Here is a 17,068-nt window from a genome sequence, read left to right on the forward strand (position 1 = left end):
GACGCCCATAAAGATATTTTGAAACGGTAAAATGTGCAGCTTCTCATCTCGCCTTCTTGCTACGTGAAATTTTGTGCTAAACCGCTGATTGCATCTACAGCTTTGTGCCACGGCGCACCGCCTTCCCAGATACGTGGTGTAGAAAACAATTTCCAATTCCTGTCTGGATGACATTATCAGCAATTAGACATCATAATATAACAATATAAACAACAGAGTTGGCGGTATTTATTGACCCCGTGACATCTATATGCTCGCTCTCCATCGTTACAACGAATGAAAACCAGAAACAAACGCCGACAATGATTGATGAGGAGACGCCAGAAAAGAAAAAAAAAAAAAATAGAAAAAAAAGTGACCTAACTCCACCACGCCATGCTGCATTTTGATCGCACCAGGGACACATCCCATTTCATCTCGAAAATCCCGAGCGGAAATAAGGTTCCAGACGACTAGAGGAAACAAGTCATCCTCACAAAAAAAAGAAAAAAGAAGAAGAGCTAAGTGCAGTTCAAAACAAAGAACATGCAAAGTAACCAGCTTTGGCATTGCAACGTTTCAAGCCAGCCAGCCCAGCATCTCCAGCGTGTTCCTCGACTCGAGGCTGCTCATGCCCGAGACGCCCAGGCCCCTGGCCTGTGAGCCCTTTCGCAGCTTCTGCAGGCCGACGGCGACCTTCCACCCCTCCTCCTCCCCGACCACAAACAGGTACCGCTTGCCCTCCTGATCCCTGATGGTAGCGCGGAGCAGATGCAGACCCTTGGTCGCCTGGGACATGCTGCCGCCGCCCAGGTTGGGCGCCAAGCCTCGGCCGCACTTGTCCCTGCACTCGCGCAGCATGTCGGCCAGGTGGGAGTCGGCCTCCTCGCCCAGCAGCATCTTTGGCGCGCCGCGGGTCTCGCCCCGACGTGCTCCGGCGCCGCCCATGACTCCGCGCAGGAACGAGCTGCCCGCTGCCTGCTGGTTCTTCTTGACGTTGGGACCACTGTCGTCGTCGCGGGCGGCCAGGGCGGCGACGTGGGCTGGGCACCAGACCTCGACCTGCTTCAGGGTCCAGGCCTTGACGTCCCACTCGCGCTGGGGCACGCCGCGGACGTCGTCGTCGATGAAGAGGCCCTCGGTCGTGACGCGGAGGATCAGCCCGTCCGTCACGGGCGCCTGGCCCGAGATGAGCTGGCTGCTGGGCGTCTTGGCGAACTGGTTCAGGAAGCCGTACACGGCCCGGATCACAATCTTGTCCGGGTCCTTGGTGCTGTACGGCATGCGCATCGAGGGCGGCGGCGTCGTACGTGCCGTGCTCTGCGACGGCGCCCACGAAGACTCCGAGTACTCCGAGTTGGACTTGCGGTGGTGAGACCGCTTGGGCTTGTCGTACGGTCGGTACGAGTAAGTCGTCTCCTCGTCGTCCTGGTAGGTTCTGGCGCTGGGTGGCGGGGGTTTCGAGTTCGGCGTGGTGGGGGGTGGTGTCGAGACTGAAGCGGTCGATCGTGGTGGGGCAGGTTTCGGTGATGGAACTGAGGCTGTTGATCGCGGCGCAGCGGGCGGTTTCGGGGATGCGGGCTGGGCGGCAGTCGGTTTGCCGTTGGGCCAGGGGTTGATCTTCTCGCCGCTGCCCGAGAATGCGTACGAGCCCCCCTTGCGAGGCTCTTGTGCCTCCTTTTCCTTCTCTAACCTCTCCTTCTCCAACCGTTCCTTTTCTAACCTCTCCTTCTCGAGCCTCTCCTTCTCTAACCTCTCTTTTTCTAGCCTGTCCCTCTCGGCTTTTTCCTTTTCGAGCTTTTCCTTCTCAAGCCTCTCCTTGGCCAGCCTCTCGGCCAACTCTTTGGCCCTCAGCTCTCGGAGCTCCCGTTCCCTCTGCTCCTTTTCCCGCAGTTCGCGCAGCTCCTGTTCCTTCTTTTCCAGAGCTTCCCTGAGCTCACGTTCCTTCTTTTCCCGTTCCGCCTTTTCCCTGGCCTCCTTCTCGGCCTTTTCCCTCTCCCGCTCGGCTCGCTCGCGGGCCTCCTTTTCACGGAGCTGCTTCAACCTCGCCGCGATGGCTTCTCGCTTCTTTTGTTCCTCCTCTTTCTTCTTGCGTTCCTCTTCCCTCTTGCGCGTCTCCTCCCTTGCACGCTCCCAGGCGCTCTTGTAGTCCGGCTTGGGCTCCGGTTTGGGCTCCGGCTTGGGTTCTTGCTTGGGCTCCGGCTTCGGTTCTGGTTTAGGTTCTGGTTTGGCCTCTGGCTTGGGCTCTGGTTTAGGTTCAGGTTTAGGTTCAGGTTTAGGTTCAGGTTTAGGTTCAGGTTTAGGCTCCTCTTTTGGAGGTGGTGGGGGCGGCGGCGGAGGCGGTGGCGGCTCCTGCTGCTGCTGGTGTTGTTGGTAATGGTGCTGCTCTGGCTCTGGCGAACGTTGCTGCCACGACTGCTTCGGCTTCTCCGACCCAGGCGGCGGAGGGTGTGGCCCACCGTTCTGATTCGGCGGGGTCTCATGTCTAGGCGGAGGCGGAGGGGGTCCAGAGTCCCCAAATCCACCGTTGGCGCTTCCATTCCCAAACCCGCCAGCTCCGGACCCGCTGTTATGGGAGTTGTGCCTCGAGTGGCCCTGACCGCCACCGCCTCGGAAACCTCCGTCACCCTGCTGCGTCCTACCCAAGGACCAGGCGCCGAGACCGACGGCGACGGTCAGCATCGTCATCCCCATCGTCCCCATGCCCTGGAAGTTTGACCACCACAGCTTGAAGGCCGGGGCCATGCTCTGCACCACCACGACGAGTACGATGGCCGTGGCAAAGCCTGCCACGAAGCTGTTGGTGTTGGGCCTCAGCGATGGGAGGTATAGGAAACCCGCCCCGGCCGAGTGCTCAGGTATTATGAAGACATCGTACTTGCCCGGCGGCAGACCGGCGCTTCGGGTCGTCTTGGGGTTCTCACCGTGCGGCGGCGGTGGCGGGGGCGGAGGGCCGCCGCTCATGGTTTAAATTTTTTTTGATTTTTTTTTTTTGTGCTAAGGCAAGCGAAGCGAACTTTTGGCTTGAAAAAAAAAACTTGAATTGAGTTTTGGGATTCAAGCTTGAGACAAAAAATTGTAATTCCTGGTTGAATGTTTCGAGTCAAAAAGAGTACCAAGATAATGTAGGTGTAGGCAGAAAGCCACCTGCAGTGACTCGTGGGTAAAGCTGTGCTTCGAGGTAACGGGAAAGTGAACGAGATGGGTGTGGAGAAAAAAAACAAAGGGAGAAAAAAAAAAGGGCTGGCAGGGGTAAGTTTTCTTCGCTCGGGTTGGTGCTGCTTGCCATACGTAGCCCCCCCTTGTAGTTCCAGCCCCTACCCAGCAGTGGGGGCCCGCAACGGTTGGTCAACAAGCACGGCCCGTAGCAACGGCACGAACGAACTGCATGTGCCAATCAACCTCTTTTTTTCCCGCTGCAGAGGTTCCTCTTCATTGGCAATTGTAAACCAACCCCCGCTGATGCCCGATTTAAGGCAGACTCTGGGTGGGACGATTGGGTTTTGGCTTCTTGGAAAGAGGGGATTTGTTTGTTTTGATTTGTTTATGGAGCGAATGCAAATCCTTATTTTGTTTGTCCTACCTGGAGCGCAAATAAAAAGCAAAGAAAACAAATCATCACATTGGCAAATGAGGTTACGTAGGTACTCGGTACCTACAATCCGGTAATAATGTATGGTTGCAAGAGCTTGCAAGGTTATAGAATAGCTGAGTTGGCAGCAATCAAAATGGATGTCATCTCAACTTTGGTTTGATCTTTAGTGGGAAAGAATTACCGCCCCCACCAGTCCGTCCCCCAGAGTGTCACCCGATTTACCGCCTTTCAGTTTTTGGTTGCCGAAAATAAAATAAAAAAGATTGTTAAGTAGTTAAGACCCTGGAAAGCCAAGGAAAACAATGGCATTCTTCATCCCGCTTGGACAACTTGGAACTACTGAGACCGTTTTGACAACACTACCGATCAGAGACATAAACGCACATGGCTTGGGCAGACTAGCAATTGAGGTGAGCTGGCTTCCGAACCGGTCCAATTTGGGCAGTGGGGTTTATTTCCACTGGAATGGTTCCTGTTATTTTTGCCCCGGGCGCTAGATAGGAGAAAAGCAAAAGAACAAAGTCAATGAAATGTCCCACACTCGTATCAGGATGGAAATCGGAATCGACAATCCCCCGGGCAAATTGTATTCTATATCGCAAAACGAAATCGTAACCTTATATGCTTGTTTTACACCTGAAAATTAAGGCTGGGCTGACCCTGCCTGTTGGTTGAAAAATATATAAGCATTCTTTTTATGAGAGTCAGGCTTAGTAGCATATTTCGGCGATGGATGAAATCAAGTTTAGGTTCTACGATGAGGGAAGCCAACCAAGGTGCATGTTGCGCAGTGCAGACAGACTTAGAACTAGTCCAGGTATAATACCAGGCAGCTGCATGGGCGCCGTCATCTTGGGACGAACAACTGATATATTCCCCAGGTTCTCCCGGTAAAATACAAGTCACATAGCAGACTTGACTTATTCACGCTGCAGCCACATTGAAAAGTTGGATATTCCAGGCTGTAACAAGTTGGTGCGTTACTCGTTTTTGTTTTGTTTTTTTAAAGTGTGAGATGCGCATTTGAAGGTTAATTTGGAACAACTGACTCTTATTACAGCACTGCCGACAAAATAGGAATATTAATAGTATCTATCTATTTGATATAAAATCGGCTCGTCCTCCAACTTTTTTTCTTGTAAACTAAATTTTCTTCGGCTACCCATCTTGCTTTCAAACAAACAACTAGTTACTCAATATTTACTCTTCTTTACACCATACCTTCAAGGTCTTTTGCAATTCAAAATGAAGTTCTTTCAACTCCTCTTCGTTACCCTACTGACTAACGTTTTCACGGCTGCCGCCCAGGCTAACAACGGGGACGATGATTGCGCCACTCAACAGGAACATTGCGTCGCAAAATGCAAAGCCGAGGGTAAAGGGTTACCTGTAAGTCACCCCCTTCTCCATTGATGCACGGAATAATTTATTCACTCAAATTTAAACTTGATCAGACAGAAAATAGCTGTCATAATACGTACGGGCCAGGACCGCAAACCTTTACCTGCTCCTGTTAAACGCAAACAGGATCGGGATGTCTAGGGCCGGCGTGGCCCGCTTGTGGGGCGGGGTAGTGTAAATGGACAGGACGGGTGGTTTACTGATGGAGGGATAGATTTTATTGTAGCATACTCTCCATTGGTCTTGTTTCCAAGGAGTATCTTGTAAGCGAGCATGTAAAGTTTTAAACTCATCTCTGCGCCCTGTAATACATAAGCCCTTACCCATTTTCTTTCTTTCTTTTTTTTTTTTTCTTTTTTCTTTAACCCCAATTCCGGCAGGTTTGAGAAAATTTATGCCCCCGGATTAAGCCGCCCCGTACAATGCTGTGAATTGGTTCGACACCACTGTGATATGCAAACCAATCACAAGCCATCCTTTGTATGTGACCAGTGTAACACACGAAAAAGCAAGTCGGGCGGTCTGGGTACGCTGTCGAATGATGGCCAGCTCATCGCGCTTTTGGCTGTCCGGAACGATGCTCCGCGTTTGTTGCCACGGCAACCGAGCTTGGTAGCGTCGTGGCGTGACGTAAAGGTGCAGCGGGGGTCCAGACCTGGCCACGGCGGTTGGTCAAACAAAGGCATTTTGATCATTAATCAACACTAGCTGTGATCTGATTACATTTGTGATTTCAACGTCACAGTCCAATTTTGATCCGCATGCTCTCAGTCTCCGGTATCAGACGATTTTGTGACGTCGAAGCAGTCAACGAAAGAAATGTATTTCGGAATGTTGGTTGAAGCGAGTAGCAATACAGAATCCACCCCAATTTCAATCTCCTGCAAACACAGAATCATCGGTCGTATCTCATTGGATGTTGGAATATTTTTGTCGAATTGCTTTTCGTGTTATTTCTCATCATGTGGGATCTATTACGGGCCCCTCCCTCTCTACCTACACCGGAGTAGAAGAAACTCAGGGATGGTATATTGGTCTGTGCTAAGAGGGATAGGTCGATGCATCGACAAGGGCTATGCGAGCAGTCAATACTCAATGTTATCTGTTCTAAACACTCTTCTCTAAACTTGACACAAAGACTTATGTTCTCATCAAAAAGAAATACTTGGTGCTTGATCCAACCATGTAAATAATGTCGCAGCCGTGAAATGACCGGCAACCCCACTACGCTCTCATCCTACCCGTCAGCATCAGCAGCAAAGCCTCTGCGAACCACACCATCCCCAGCAGGGTCATCCTGACCAACCTCACCACCACGACAACCATCTCCAACACCCCCAACCAGCCCCTAAACGCAAGCCCCAGCACCAGCCCCAGTCATGACCCCAGCTTCCTCGTCCGGTCCTTGGCGACCTTTATCTTGCCGCCGACCCGGTCGACGTCCTCGTTCATCCGGTCAAGCATCTCGGTCTGCTGCTTGACCTCCTCCTCGATCGCGAGGCCCATCTCCTTCTGCCGGCGAATCACCCGCGTCAGCACCTCGAGGTCCTCGTCCTGCTCCTCCCTCGTCTGCCGTTGCAGCTGCAGCAACCCAGCGTTGTCCAGCTCGCGAGTCCGCTCCGTCTCCTGCAGCGGCGCCCCGAGCACCCTCCCGCCCTGCCTGGGCTTGCCCTTGCCCACCAGCGCCGCGCGGTCCGCCGCGCTCGCCACTCCCCCCGTGCCTCCCGACGTCGGCGCCCCGCCCGACAGCGTCGCCGACAGCTGCGTCAGCCACCTGTGATCCTCCCGCGCCTCCTTGACCATATCCTCCCGCCTCCGCACCTCACCCTTCCCCAGCCCGCCTTCCTTCTTCAGCCTGGCCAGGTCGTCCTCCAGAGCGCTCAGCATCCTCCCGGCCTGCGTGAGCGCCATCTTAGCCGCCGCCCCCGCCTCGACCGCCCGACTGCTGCTCAGGCCCGCGACGCCGCCGGACCCAGCCTCCGCGGCGGCCGCGTCGCGCCGCGCCAGGCAGGAGCGCGCATCCCTCAGCGTGTCGTTCATGCGCCTGTGGCGCTCGATCCACTCGGCCGCATCGACGACGCCGCCGCCCGCCGCCGCCGCCGTCGTGGTGATGGCGCCGTGTACGCTGTTTGCCGAGGGAGCGGTGCTGCCGGCGGGGAGGTTGAGAAAGGCGCGCCAGGCGGGCGTGTCGCGCCACCGCCTGTCCGGGCTGCCGGCGATGGTCTGCAGGTACTCCTCCAGCTGGACCCTCCTCTTCTCGGTCAGCTCGGCGCTGTTGACGGTGGACCGGAACCAGCTCTTGGTGGGCAGCGGCGCGGGCGGCGGCGCGCCGACCTGCGACACAAGGGCGGTGTGGAGCTGCTCAAACTCCGAGTAGCGCTTCTGCACGACAAACGACCGCAGCGGGAGCCGGAGTGTGATGTTGTATGACGTGTAGGGTTTGCCGCCGCCGCTGGGGTGGGAGATTGTGGTGCTGGGGATTGAGATCTCGACTGGTGGTGGCATTGTGGTTTCGTGCTTTATGTGGTTTTCGGGGCTGTTGATCTTTTGTTTGTTTTGATGAAAATCAATGGTCGTCGTGATGGTTGAGGGTTTTACAGTGTACGAATCTGCCTTTTTTCCTCCTCCTGGGAGTGTGAATTATGCTTGGAATACGGCGGCTGGTTCGGTCTTTTTCGTCTGGTGACGTCTCAAAGAAGCGAGTCGGACTTGGGCGTCACGCGAGCTTGTTGGGCGCACTGGGTTGTGAGGTTCGGTTGTAGGGGTATTGAGTTTACAAATAAATGCAAACAAGAAGAAATAAGAGACATAAAAAAAAGATACGCTTGCCGGTACACAATGTAAACTACTTAGTTGATCGAAAAAAGTTTATGATGCGTAGAATGAAGTGGACGAATGTAGAGTGGAATGATTCTGGAAGCCTAACTAAGGTACGGCGAGGTTTAACTAAGCGAGCCTGAGCGGAGTTATGCAGGGCGAATGCAAAGCTGCGTCATGCACCGACACACTCAGCCGCGGGTAGCGGAATGGCGGGTCGGCGATTAAGCGCTACCGTAACGCGTGTTGCCGCCAACAACTGGGCTGGGTTGGGTTTAGGCTGTCAGTCATCAGTCACATAACAACCGCTCGGCCAGGTTGCCTGGCACACAAGTGTCAAAGCACGACGAACTGATTAAACAGCCGTGCCTTCAACATCGCCAAGAAATATATATTTCGTAAACAATCCAGATACTTTTGTCATTGGGGGAAAAAGACTCTATCATAATTTCATGTGTAATAGTTCATCAAAAAATGGAACATTCTCTGAATACACCCGCCCAGTCAAAATGGTTATTAGAAGCGCGAATTCGACGCCAAAATCCCGTTGCTATCCATGCCTGTGTATCCGATTGCACTTCAAGCTCGGGTGTCACGGTAAATCGTTGATGATGTAGACCGTCATCATGGTCCATGTCGCCATCAAATTAGCAAGCCGTCGTGATGGACAGAAGCAGATAAGCCTCATTCGTGAGCAGCCAGCAATGTCGATCCAATGCATTTTACAGCCTCAGAAGGTCTCCTGGTCGTCAACCTCTCCCTCGGCCGGGATCTCAAAACCCTCCTCCGTGCTGTACAGGATGGCCTGGATCTGCTTGACAAGGCCGTCCTCCTGCTTCTCGATTTCAGGGTCCTCCTCGACCGCGTTCTGGACCAGTAGCTCAATATCCCTCAGCTTGCTAAAGTAAAAGTCGCGCTCGCGCTCCAGCCCGACGACCGTCTCCTTGAGCGTCGCGTTCTCCTGGGCCAGCGCGGGGTTGGCCTTGGAGACGCCCAGCCCCGCGCGGGCACCGCCCGTCGTCGGCGTCGTGCCGCCCGTTCTCCTGGCTGCGCCGCCTGCTGCCGCAGCACGGGGAGCAGCACCGCCACCACCACCCGCCGCGCCCAGGGGAGCGCCCTTTCGCCTCGCGACGGCGTCGTACTCGCCGCCCGGGTAGTATTGGTCCCAGAAGCGCTTGACCCACTGCAGGAACTCGAGGTTATCCTGCATCTTGCACTTGACCAGGCCTGCGACGGGGATGGGTTTGTCGACTTGGTGCTTGGCAAAAGTGTCTGAGTTGAGAGTGATCAAGTCAGTGTACGTCCGCATGTAGCAAGAACGGAGGTCCCGGTAACGGGAGACCAAGTCTTATTAATCCTCAACGGGTATAGCGGTCGAATGATTGGTCGAATGCCTTACTTTGCAAGACTTTAAAATTCTGTATGTATGCATATTCGCTATTGACGTTGAACTTGACGCGCGACATTGGAACATCGAGGAAAATGCTGTCAAAGACCTGGCAAAGAGCGGCACTATAGGGACAAATGCAATGGTTAGCCGAAGTCTGCCAAAAATCCTCCATCCATCACGCCTAATTGCCGGAATTACTCGTTTTGTCGATGGCATCGTCGAAAGTATCGACGATAGCGGGGGAGGGGCATCGACAGTTCCGATGGCGTTAACGTTGACTTACCCAGTTCCGCACTGCTCAACCTTGGTAATGTTGAGCTGCAATAGGCTGTTCAGCCATTGCACAAGTTCCTGTCTGTGTCGTGAGGCGGGTACATTGTCAGTCTATGTTCGTTGCGTCGGCGTGCATCGTGGTGTTTTTTGTGTGTATGTTTTTTTTTCTTGGGGGTGGCGTTGGTGTTGCCTACCGCGATTCGCCCATTTTAATGGCAGCTCGTAAGCCGAATGTAAAGCGAGTGAGTCGTCGTTGCACGATGCGGATGGGATCCTAGGATGGAAGGGCTGGTATGCGAAGTCAACGTTGGAAGACACGAATGCAAGCAAACAAATCAGTTCTGCAGAAGTAGGGTGGAAGAATCGTGGGGTGGAAGAAATTAGAGTCGAACCGTTGGTTAGTTCGTCATGTCCCAAGGCCATCAAATTGAATCGGGGGAGACCCATGCAAATCGCAAGCGACCATCCAAATATTTCCACTGGCAGCTTTGACGGCCCCGCCGTCACCCAATCAACACGTGTGGGGCATCAACTTGTGGTTTGATTACGTGATTAATGAGGCCGCTGAACCCCACTGTCATTGCCCTGATGGGCCTAGCCGCCTCCAGCTAAACATGCTCAAGACCAGCTGTAACAGACCAGACAAGACGAACTGACAGATAATCTCGTCCTTAATCAAACGTCAGTCCTGTCAAATTGCTTGATGGCTCTTTGACGTTGAGCTAACCAAGCCAGCAGCGGCCGGCTTTATTGTTCGAGGTCCTCTAGCTTACGGACGACATCCGGCGATGTTTAACAGAAAAAAAAAAAAAGAAAAACAACATGAAAAAAAGGAGGTAAAGTTTACATGTTCAAGGTAGAAAATTGATTCAAGTAGGACCCAGGCGACAAACCGTGAGGTGACCAGATAAAACCAAATCCAAGTCTGATGCCTAAACATGTCAGCAAATGATAACTCCCATGCAACAACCATAAAATATATCTTCCCGTCAATCTACATGCCCATCGAATAGTGGTGTCCAGCGTTCGGAGAAAACGAATTTTTCCGAAAACAGCTGCCAGGAACGTGTGATCTACCCTAGACTCGGCTTTTGGTGCCCGGCAAATACAGCCTATACTATGCGGCAGAACCCAATATCATTCTCAGCGACTCCATTTCTTTAATGGCAATCCCTCACTAATAGCCACTCTGTGCTTGCAATATCCTCTATAACATACAACAAGACTAGCATATCCAGGAAGACACGGGCCAGCACCGAGCTGATCTTCTTCCTCCGGGGACCGGGCAAGCGATTCTTGTATGGGGACGACGAAAGCACCGAATAGTTTGCCCTTTGACTATGCGTATAATGATGCGTTCAAAACGAGAAAGCATGTCAGTAGTTCGGCCTTGCCAGATAGCTCCAAATTGGCAAATTAGGCTTTTGCGTCACTTGCGGGAAACATTGGGGCCCACGAACCGCTCTATAAAGATGACTTCCTTCTTCTACTCTCCTATCTGGTCTGATTTATACATCAATGACGAGCTGTCTTCTGCCTGAAACTCAGAGTCCCTGAAGCAAGACCAATGTCTCGCCTTTTGCCAATCCACACTCCTCACATCAACGTCAAGCTACAAACCTGTTCACCCCAGCAGCATCCACGATGAGAAACTTCTACTTCACCTAGCTCGCCGCCCTTGACATCCTATTCCTGGCTGCCATGGTCGATTTTTACATCTAAAAGGTTCACACAAGGGGCTTGTACTCGATAACGATGAGTTCTGGCAGATCTTTGACGAATCGCCCTGGGCCGACCACCATCACGCCATAGCTGCGTGGAACAACCTAAAAGAAGTCCGGCAGCGACAAACGTGGCTACGTTACGAGAGCGACGGCCGCAGCACTAGCTTCGACCCGTCGGACAATGATGTGCTTGAGATGAATTTTGATGGCGATGTGATCTACCCCTGGAGTGAGTCCTTTTTCTTCTCTTCTTTTAATCTTTAATACCTAGGTGGATAAAGATGGAAAGAGATAGAAACAGTGACTCGGGTTGATGACACAGAGGAGGACCACTGCATATAACCACTTACATGGAAGGTGGCTACGTCATGACCGGTCTTGACGACAGTATTTTCCGGGGCTCTTGTACGCCATAGATGACAGTGACAATAACCACGCCAATGTAATCGCCGGCACTGATATATGCAACCGCAATTTTCACTACCAGACGACCTCCCGCTCACTGACTTCAACGGCTAGACTGTCCGGGAGTTTCCATAACATGCAGCACGATATATGGATATTATCCAAGAGGAGCGCCTGACTGGCAGGTCATCTCGGCTGAATAATTGAACAGCTCTCATCCACATGCTCATGTCGCTTTGACGGCCTGCGATGAATAGGTTCTATCTTTTAGTGCGCTAGACGATAATAGGCTGTCATGCTAATAATCCCGTCTATTAATAACTGCAATTTATAAAAAGCAGATTAATATTACTTTAAAAAGGTTAAAGTGTTCATTTATATATTTTTTATTCCAAAATAATATCAATTGCAAACGCAAATTTAGATTCAAATTGACAAAAGTTGAAAAGAATTACGCTTCAGTAAATTATAGCGGATTTATGGTGGACATGGTTTTTTTTTAAATTTTGAACTTTTTATTTTAAACCTTTTTAACAAACGGCGGCAAGTTTTGTATATGCAGAAATTGGAATATATATCATATTGTATAAATTTTTACACATTGCCAAATTGCAAAGGTTGTGGGTTTTGTATTAATAAAGTTACAATTTTGTAAAAAATAGTGATTTTTCGTAGGAATATAAATTCGTGACGTTATTTTTAAACATGTGCTTTATTATATTGGTTGGGAGGATTCGCTCTATCCTTTTATATACCCTCCAACATCGAAGTCGGGGTTAGCACGCTAGAAGGCGTTCCGGCGCCGTAGGTGACTTATATTTCCAGCCAGTAAAAATTGTTGAAATTTTAAAATATTATATCAGCGTAATAAGTTTTTATTTATTCGGTTTATTCTAATTTATAGGAAAAGCACCGTTTTCTTAACCCGTAAATCACTAGTATAATAATTAAAATGTACATTAAATTACAAAAGATATTATTATTTCTGCAATTCTTTCGATATTTTTACCAAGTTGTAAATGTAATCTTTAAATAAATATTTATATATTTTTCGTTTTCTCAGTTTAATCGACGTGCACCTCCGCTGTTTTAGTCTTATAAGTGATATAATTGGTGATTTGCTTTACCGGAGGTTTATCTCCAGATTTAGAATTTAAACTTGTGATATTTTAATACAAATTCTCCTTTTTAATACCTATACCGCCTTTAAAGATTAGAAAAATATAGCCTGTATATTAAAGCTTTAATATAACTATTTATTACATAATTAAAAGCCCGTATAACGATGTAATATATTACTTAGCAATACTTACTTTTTGCGGTAAATGGTTTATTAACATAAAAGCCCTCTATATTACTAATTAGCATACACTTGTTACGGCCAGAGGGTTGGCCGGTACCAGGGAGGCCAGGTGGGGTCGCACCCCTCCTGACGACACTCGCCAGAAGAGATTACCGACCGGCAGGATCAGGATTATATAAGGAAGGAAATCACGTAGCACCACGTAATCGCCAAGGAAGTGATTTCAGTGATCCCTTTAAAATCACAACAAATAAAAAAAAGTAATCTCACTAATCTGCTGAGATCAAAAGGGATCACATTGGGGACACAGTATATATATATATATATATAAGACATGCTCATTACCATGTAAATAAGTCCAATTTTGGGATTGCTTAGCAGCAATTAAGCTCTAGTTAACCTCAATATATATTTAAAACCGATCATAACTTCACCCCAATCATTGAAAACCCCAGTTACGCAGTCAAGAAGCTCAGTTGCTTCAACCTTGTACTTTACCATAAGAACATGTTACCTCGACACCTTAATCGTAATAAAACTAAAAATATAACGTTAGTTTAAACCAATAATATTCTTATTAATTATTTTTCAACTTTTTATTTCGACTTTGTTTATAGTTTATTTCCTGTTTGTCCTATTATATATTATTCCTATACTTAGTATTTTTATAAGGTAGGTTTTTATTCCTTTTTCCCTTGTTTCACCGGTTAGAATATAGAAATATAAATAAATTTGGTCATTTTATAAATATCCATTTTAAAAACTATGGAAGCAACGGAAAATGATTAGCTTTAATGAAAACACTAGCCTTTTACTATTTTTTTGCTTTAATTAACTCCTTCTGTTTCGTCACCACCATCGGTGCGGGCGGCACCGGGCACCAGTCGGCTCCGCGACGCAATGATGCGGGACGTTTGGGCCAACGTGTTGGAACTCAGCAGCTCGAAAACGGAAATGTCGCTTTCTAGCTCACGCACAACGCGGTTGCGTACCTCGACAGCCTTGAAAGAGTCCACTGTTTTTTTTTTGTTTTGAAAAAAAAGGGCTAGTTAGCATTTCTTTTCCGTTTTCATACAGGCTGGCCTTTGTGGGAAAAGGACGAAAACAAAGGACAATTATAGAAGGAAAAGCCGTACAACAACAAGGCAGCGACATACCTCCAATATTATACAAGGGACTTTCGTCGCTGACATCGCTGGGCTGCATATTCAGGCCGGGCGCGAGCAGCATTTTTAGGGAATCCGAGACCACAACAGTGGCCTCGTCGAGGGAACTCGCAGCGGCCAGCGTCTCCGCTACCCCGGGACCGGCTACGCTGTCGGTCCCGGCCGCGTTACCTGAGATGGCGAGACGGTGGACGAACTTGCGGTCGATGGCCCATGTGTCGTTCACTGTCGGGTCGAGAGAGTCGCTCATAGTGAAGACGAACTGGGGCGGCGTAAGGCTCCCGTCTGCCGTGGTGCCACGCATCGCGGCGATAACAGCCAGGCTGAGCTCGTCGAGGTCGGTGCTCACGCTAATAATGTGGCGGAACCGGTCGAGGTACTCGGTCATGTTGGAACCGTCGACGCTGTGGCCCGAATCGCGCACGAGTCCGGCATTGATCGACACGGCAGGGAGGCCTTGGGCGCGCCTGAAGCGGGCCAGAGCGTCCATATAGGCGTTGCCGGCCGCGTAGTTGGCCTGCGCCATGTTGCCGATGATCGAAACAACCGACGACAGCATTACGAAAAAGTCCATATCGGCAGGCAGCTCCTTGTGCAGGTTCCATGTGCCCGCAACCTTGGGCGCAAAGGCAGCGGTCCATTGCGCGTGCGTCATTTTGGCGAAGATGCTGTCCTGGAGCACCATCGCACACTGGACAAGACCCTTGACGGGGCGTCCCAGCTTGCCAAGTTCGGCTATTGTGTCCTTGACGGCGTGGACCGAGACGACATCGCACGCAAAGATGGCGACGCCACAGCCGCGGGCCTCGAGAGCTGCGAGCTGCTGGGCACATCGCGTACGGTCGCCGGAGCGCGAGAGGAACGATACATGTTTGGCGCCATGGTCGGCCAGCAGGTCGGCAATGCGCATGCCGAGCGAGCCCAGGCCGCCAACCAGGACGTAGGTTGCCTCGCTGTTGAGTTGAAGGCGTGGCGGCGGCGCGGGCACGACGGGCACTTGGGCGTCGTTGTCAAAATGCACCGACGCGATGCCGGCGCTGTCAGGCTTTTGCAGCCAGGCCAGCGCCTGAGGCAGATTGGCCACGCTGAATCGCGTCTGCGGCAAGATGGCAGGCACCTCCCCCTCGGCGAACACGCCAGAAACCTCGGCCAACAGTCGGGCGACAAGCGTGGGCCGCTTGTGCAGGAGCTGGGTCGGGTCCACAGCCGTGATCTGGATGTTGGCCCGGATTGCCAGCCGGGTGCCCGAGGTGTCTTGTGGGCCAATGATTGCGACCCGCGCAAAATCCGATAGAGTTGAGCTAAGCAGACGCACGAGTGGCGTACCGGCGGCCGACGCCACCACCACGTGCAAACCCTTGCGGCCGACCTTGCTCTGGAGATATGCATCCAGTGAGGTGATGTGAGCTCCCATCACGACAACCGAGCTGCTGGGGAGGCCAAAACGCTGCATCAGGTCCGCCTGCTGAGCAAAAGTGTCGACCGTGACGAAAATCTCGGCCCCCGCACGCTGGGCCGTGTGGATTAGAGCTTGTCCGAGGCCAGTGGCTCCGTCCTGGATCAGCAGCGCTTCATGGCGAGCCACGCGGGAAATATGGTTTATGATATACCGTGCCGTAATGTGCAGCCAGACTTGGATGGCAGCAAACTCGACATCAAGTTTGTGGGGCAGCGGTAGAACCGTGGCCCAAGGTCGGCGAATCAGGGTGCGGCGGTCACGGCCGCCTACGGCAATGACCATGTCCCCGCACGACAGACCGGATACGGAGGGACCAGTCCGAGTGACACAGCCTGTGATAAAGCTACCAAGAAGTTTTGTCCCGTGGCCCAAGCGGCCGCAGTCCACCGACAAGTGCGATACCCTGATCTCGACGTCTTCGGAACCCAGCGGGCCGCCGACCTCAGTATCACGCGTCCAGACCAGCCTTTTGCCTCCAGCGCCCTCATGCGGCTCCAAGGACGCGTGATGGGCCAAGGCCGTTGGGATGGCGGGGGCTGTGCCAATGCTCAGCGCAACTTCTTGGTCCACCCCAGGCGCGGCCACGACACGCGGGAGCAAAAGATGGCCGTCCCGCTCGGCCAACTCCAGCTCTGCATCACTATTGACGGAGCGCAGCCACGTATCGATGACGAGTTTGGTCGGCGCCGAGGCTGCAAAGTCGAAGGCGGGCGAGAGGTCGAGATGGGCGAGCTTCACGTTGGGATATTCGTTCCGCATTACTCGCAGGAAGCCAGCGATGCCGGCACTTTTAAGGCCGTCCTCGGATGGTTCGCAACCAAGACCACTCTGCGTGACCCAGAAGATGTGCGAGGCCATGGCCATAAGCTGGCGAATGTACTCGAACTGTTCCGCTGTCCAGCTGTTGATGACGTCCTTGCCCATGTCCAACAGGGAGATGATAGGCTGGCTGGCGAAGTTGATGGCATCCTTCAGATGAACCATTCGAGTCTCTATGCCGCGGCCCTGCAACTTGGCTCGCAACAAAGCCTCGGTGCCTTGGGTGGTGTCCGCGTTGACGTTATCGGATACGAGGAGCGAGACAGCAACGGGCGTCGTCGTGTCCACCGCACGGCGCAGAGTTGCAATAGTAATATGCTGCTCGTCAAGTAACAGCTCGGTGCCTTCAAAGCCCTCAGGGATCGTGATCGACTTTTCTGGGACCTGTTGGTCCCAAGCCACCAGACGACCACCCTCGTTCAACATGGGCTTGAGGGTTTCCAGATCAACCTTGTCGTTTCCGGTAATGATCAAATCGAACTTGACGGGGATCGCCTCCGGTCCCTCCGTGGGGAAAGCGGTGCGGAAGTCAAACAAGGTCTGCGCCTTCGACGTGAGTTCCTTCCACGGCTTGAGCTCCTCATCGGATTCCCCCACCACGGTGCACCGCTTAATGCCTCGATATATCTCGTGGCCGTTGGTGAAGGGCGCCAACTGATCCAGCACGCTTATTGTTAGCGAAGAGGCCACCAAAAGGACGTGAAGCTTGGCCGAGTAATGGCATTCCAGGTCGATCC

The 17,068-nt window shown here is 51.8% G+C and overlaps 6 protein-coding genes across 6 annotated transcripts; 2 read left to right on the forward strand and 4 right to left on the reverse strand.

Moving 5' to 3' along the window:
• Positions 1 to 558: 558 nt before the first annotated feature.
• Positions 559 to 2,943, reverse strand: PgNI_06625 (uncharacterized protein; the record flags this gene model as incomplete). Its single annotated transcript, XM_031126646.1, has 1 exon — positions 559 to 2,943. One exon carries the CDS (start codon positions 2,941 to 2,943, stop codon positions 559 to 561), a length of 2,385 nt encoding a protein of 794 aa, XP_030982528.1.
• A 1,876-nt stretch (positions 2,944 to 4,819) lies between these two features.
• PgNI_06626 (uncharacterized protein) lies at positions 4,820 to 5,116 on the forward strand (the record flags this gene model as incomplete). Its single annotated transcript, XM_031126647.1, has 2 exons — positions 4,820 to 4,963; positions 5,033 to 5,116. 2 exons carry the CDS (start codon positions 4,820 to 4,822, stop codon positions 5,114 to 5,116), a joined length of 228 nt encoding a protein of 75 aa, XP_030982711.1.
• Positions 5,117 to 5,428: 312 nt separating this feature from the next.
• On the forward strand, positions 5,429 to 5,683 carry PgNI_06627 (uncharacterized protein; the record flags this gene model as incomplete). The annotated part of the gene is given in 2 exon segments (XM_031126648.1): positions 5,429 to 5,455; positions 5,468 to 5,683. The coding sequence occupies 2 exon segments, from the start codon at positions 5,429 to 5,431 to the stop codon at positions 5,681 to 5,683; spliced, it is 243 nt and encodes an 80-aa protein (XP_030982710.1).
• Positions 5,684 to 6,352: 669 nt separating this feature from the next.
• Positions 6,353 to 7,480, reverse strand: PgNI_06628 (uncharacterized protein; the record flags this gene model as incomplete). Its single annotated transcript, XM_031126649.1, has 1 exon — positions 6,353 to 7,480. One exon carries the CDS (start codon positions 7,478 to 7,480, stop codon positions 6,353 to 6,355), a length of 1,128 nt encoding a protein of 375 aa, XP_030982718.1.
• A 689-nt stretch (positions 7,481 to 8,169) lies between these two features.
• Positions 8,170 to 9,864, reverse strand: PgNI_06629 (uncharacterized protein). The gene is made up of 4 exons (XM_031126650.1): positions 9,650 to 9,864; positions 9,466 to 9,537; positions 9,192 to 9,304; positions 8,170 to 9,064 (listed from the first exon to the last, which is right to left on the reverse strand). The coding sequence occupies exons 1-4, from the start codon at positions 9,661 to 9,663 to the stop codon at positions 8,523 to 8,525; spliced, it is 741 nt and encodes a 246-aa protein (XP_030982717.1). The 5' UTR covers positions 9,664 to 9,864; the 3' UTR covers positions 8,170 to 8,522.
• A 3,758-nt stretch (positions 9,865 to 13,622) lies between these two features.
• PgNI_06630 (uncharacterized protein) lies at positions 13,623 to 16,997 on the reverse strand (the record flags this gene model as incomplete). Its single annotated transcript, XM_031126651.1, has 2 exons — positions 13,623 to 13,902; positions 14,045 to 16,997. Coding segments are annotated over 2 exons (3,141 nt in total), but the record flags the coding sequence as incomplete, so codon positions are not given.
• Between the last annotated feature and the right edge of the window lie 71 nt (positions 16,998 to 17,068).

The sequence above is a fragment of the Pyricularia grisea genome, chromosome I, assembly GCF_004355905.1.
Source record: "Pyricularia grisea strain NI907 chromosome I, whole genome shotgun sequence".
NCBI classification, from domain to species: Eukaryota; Fungi; Ascomycota; class Sordariomycetes; order Magnaporthales; family Pyriculariaceae; genus Pyricularia; species Pyricularia grisea.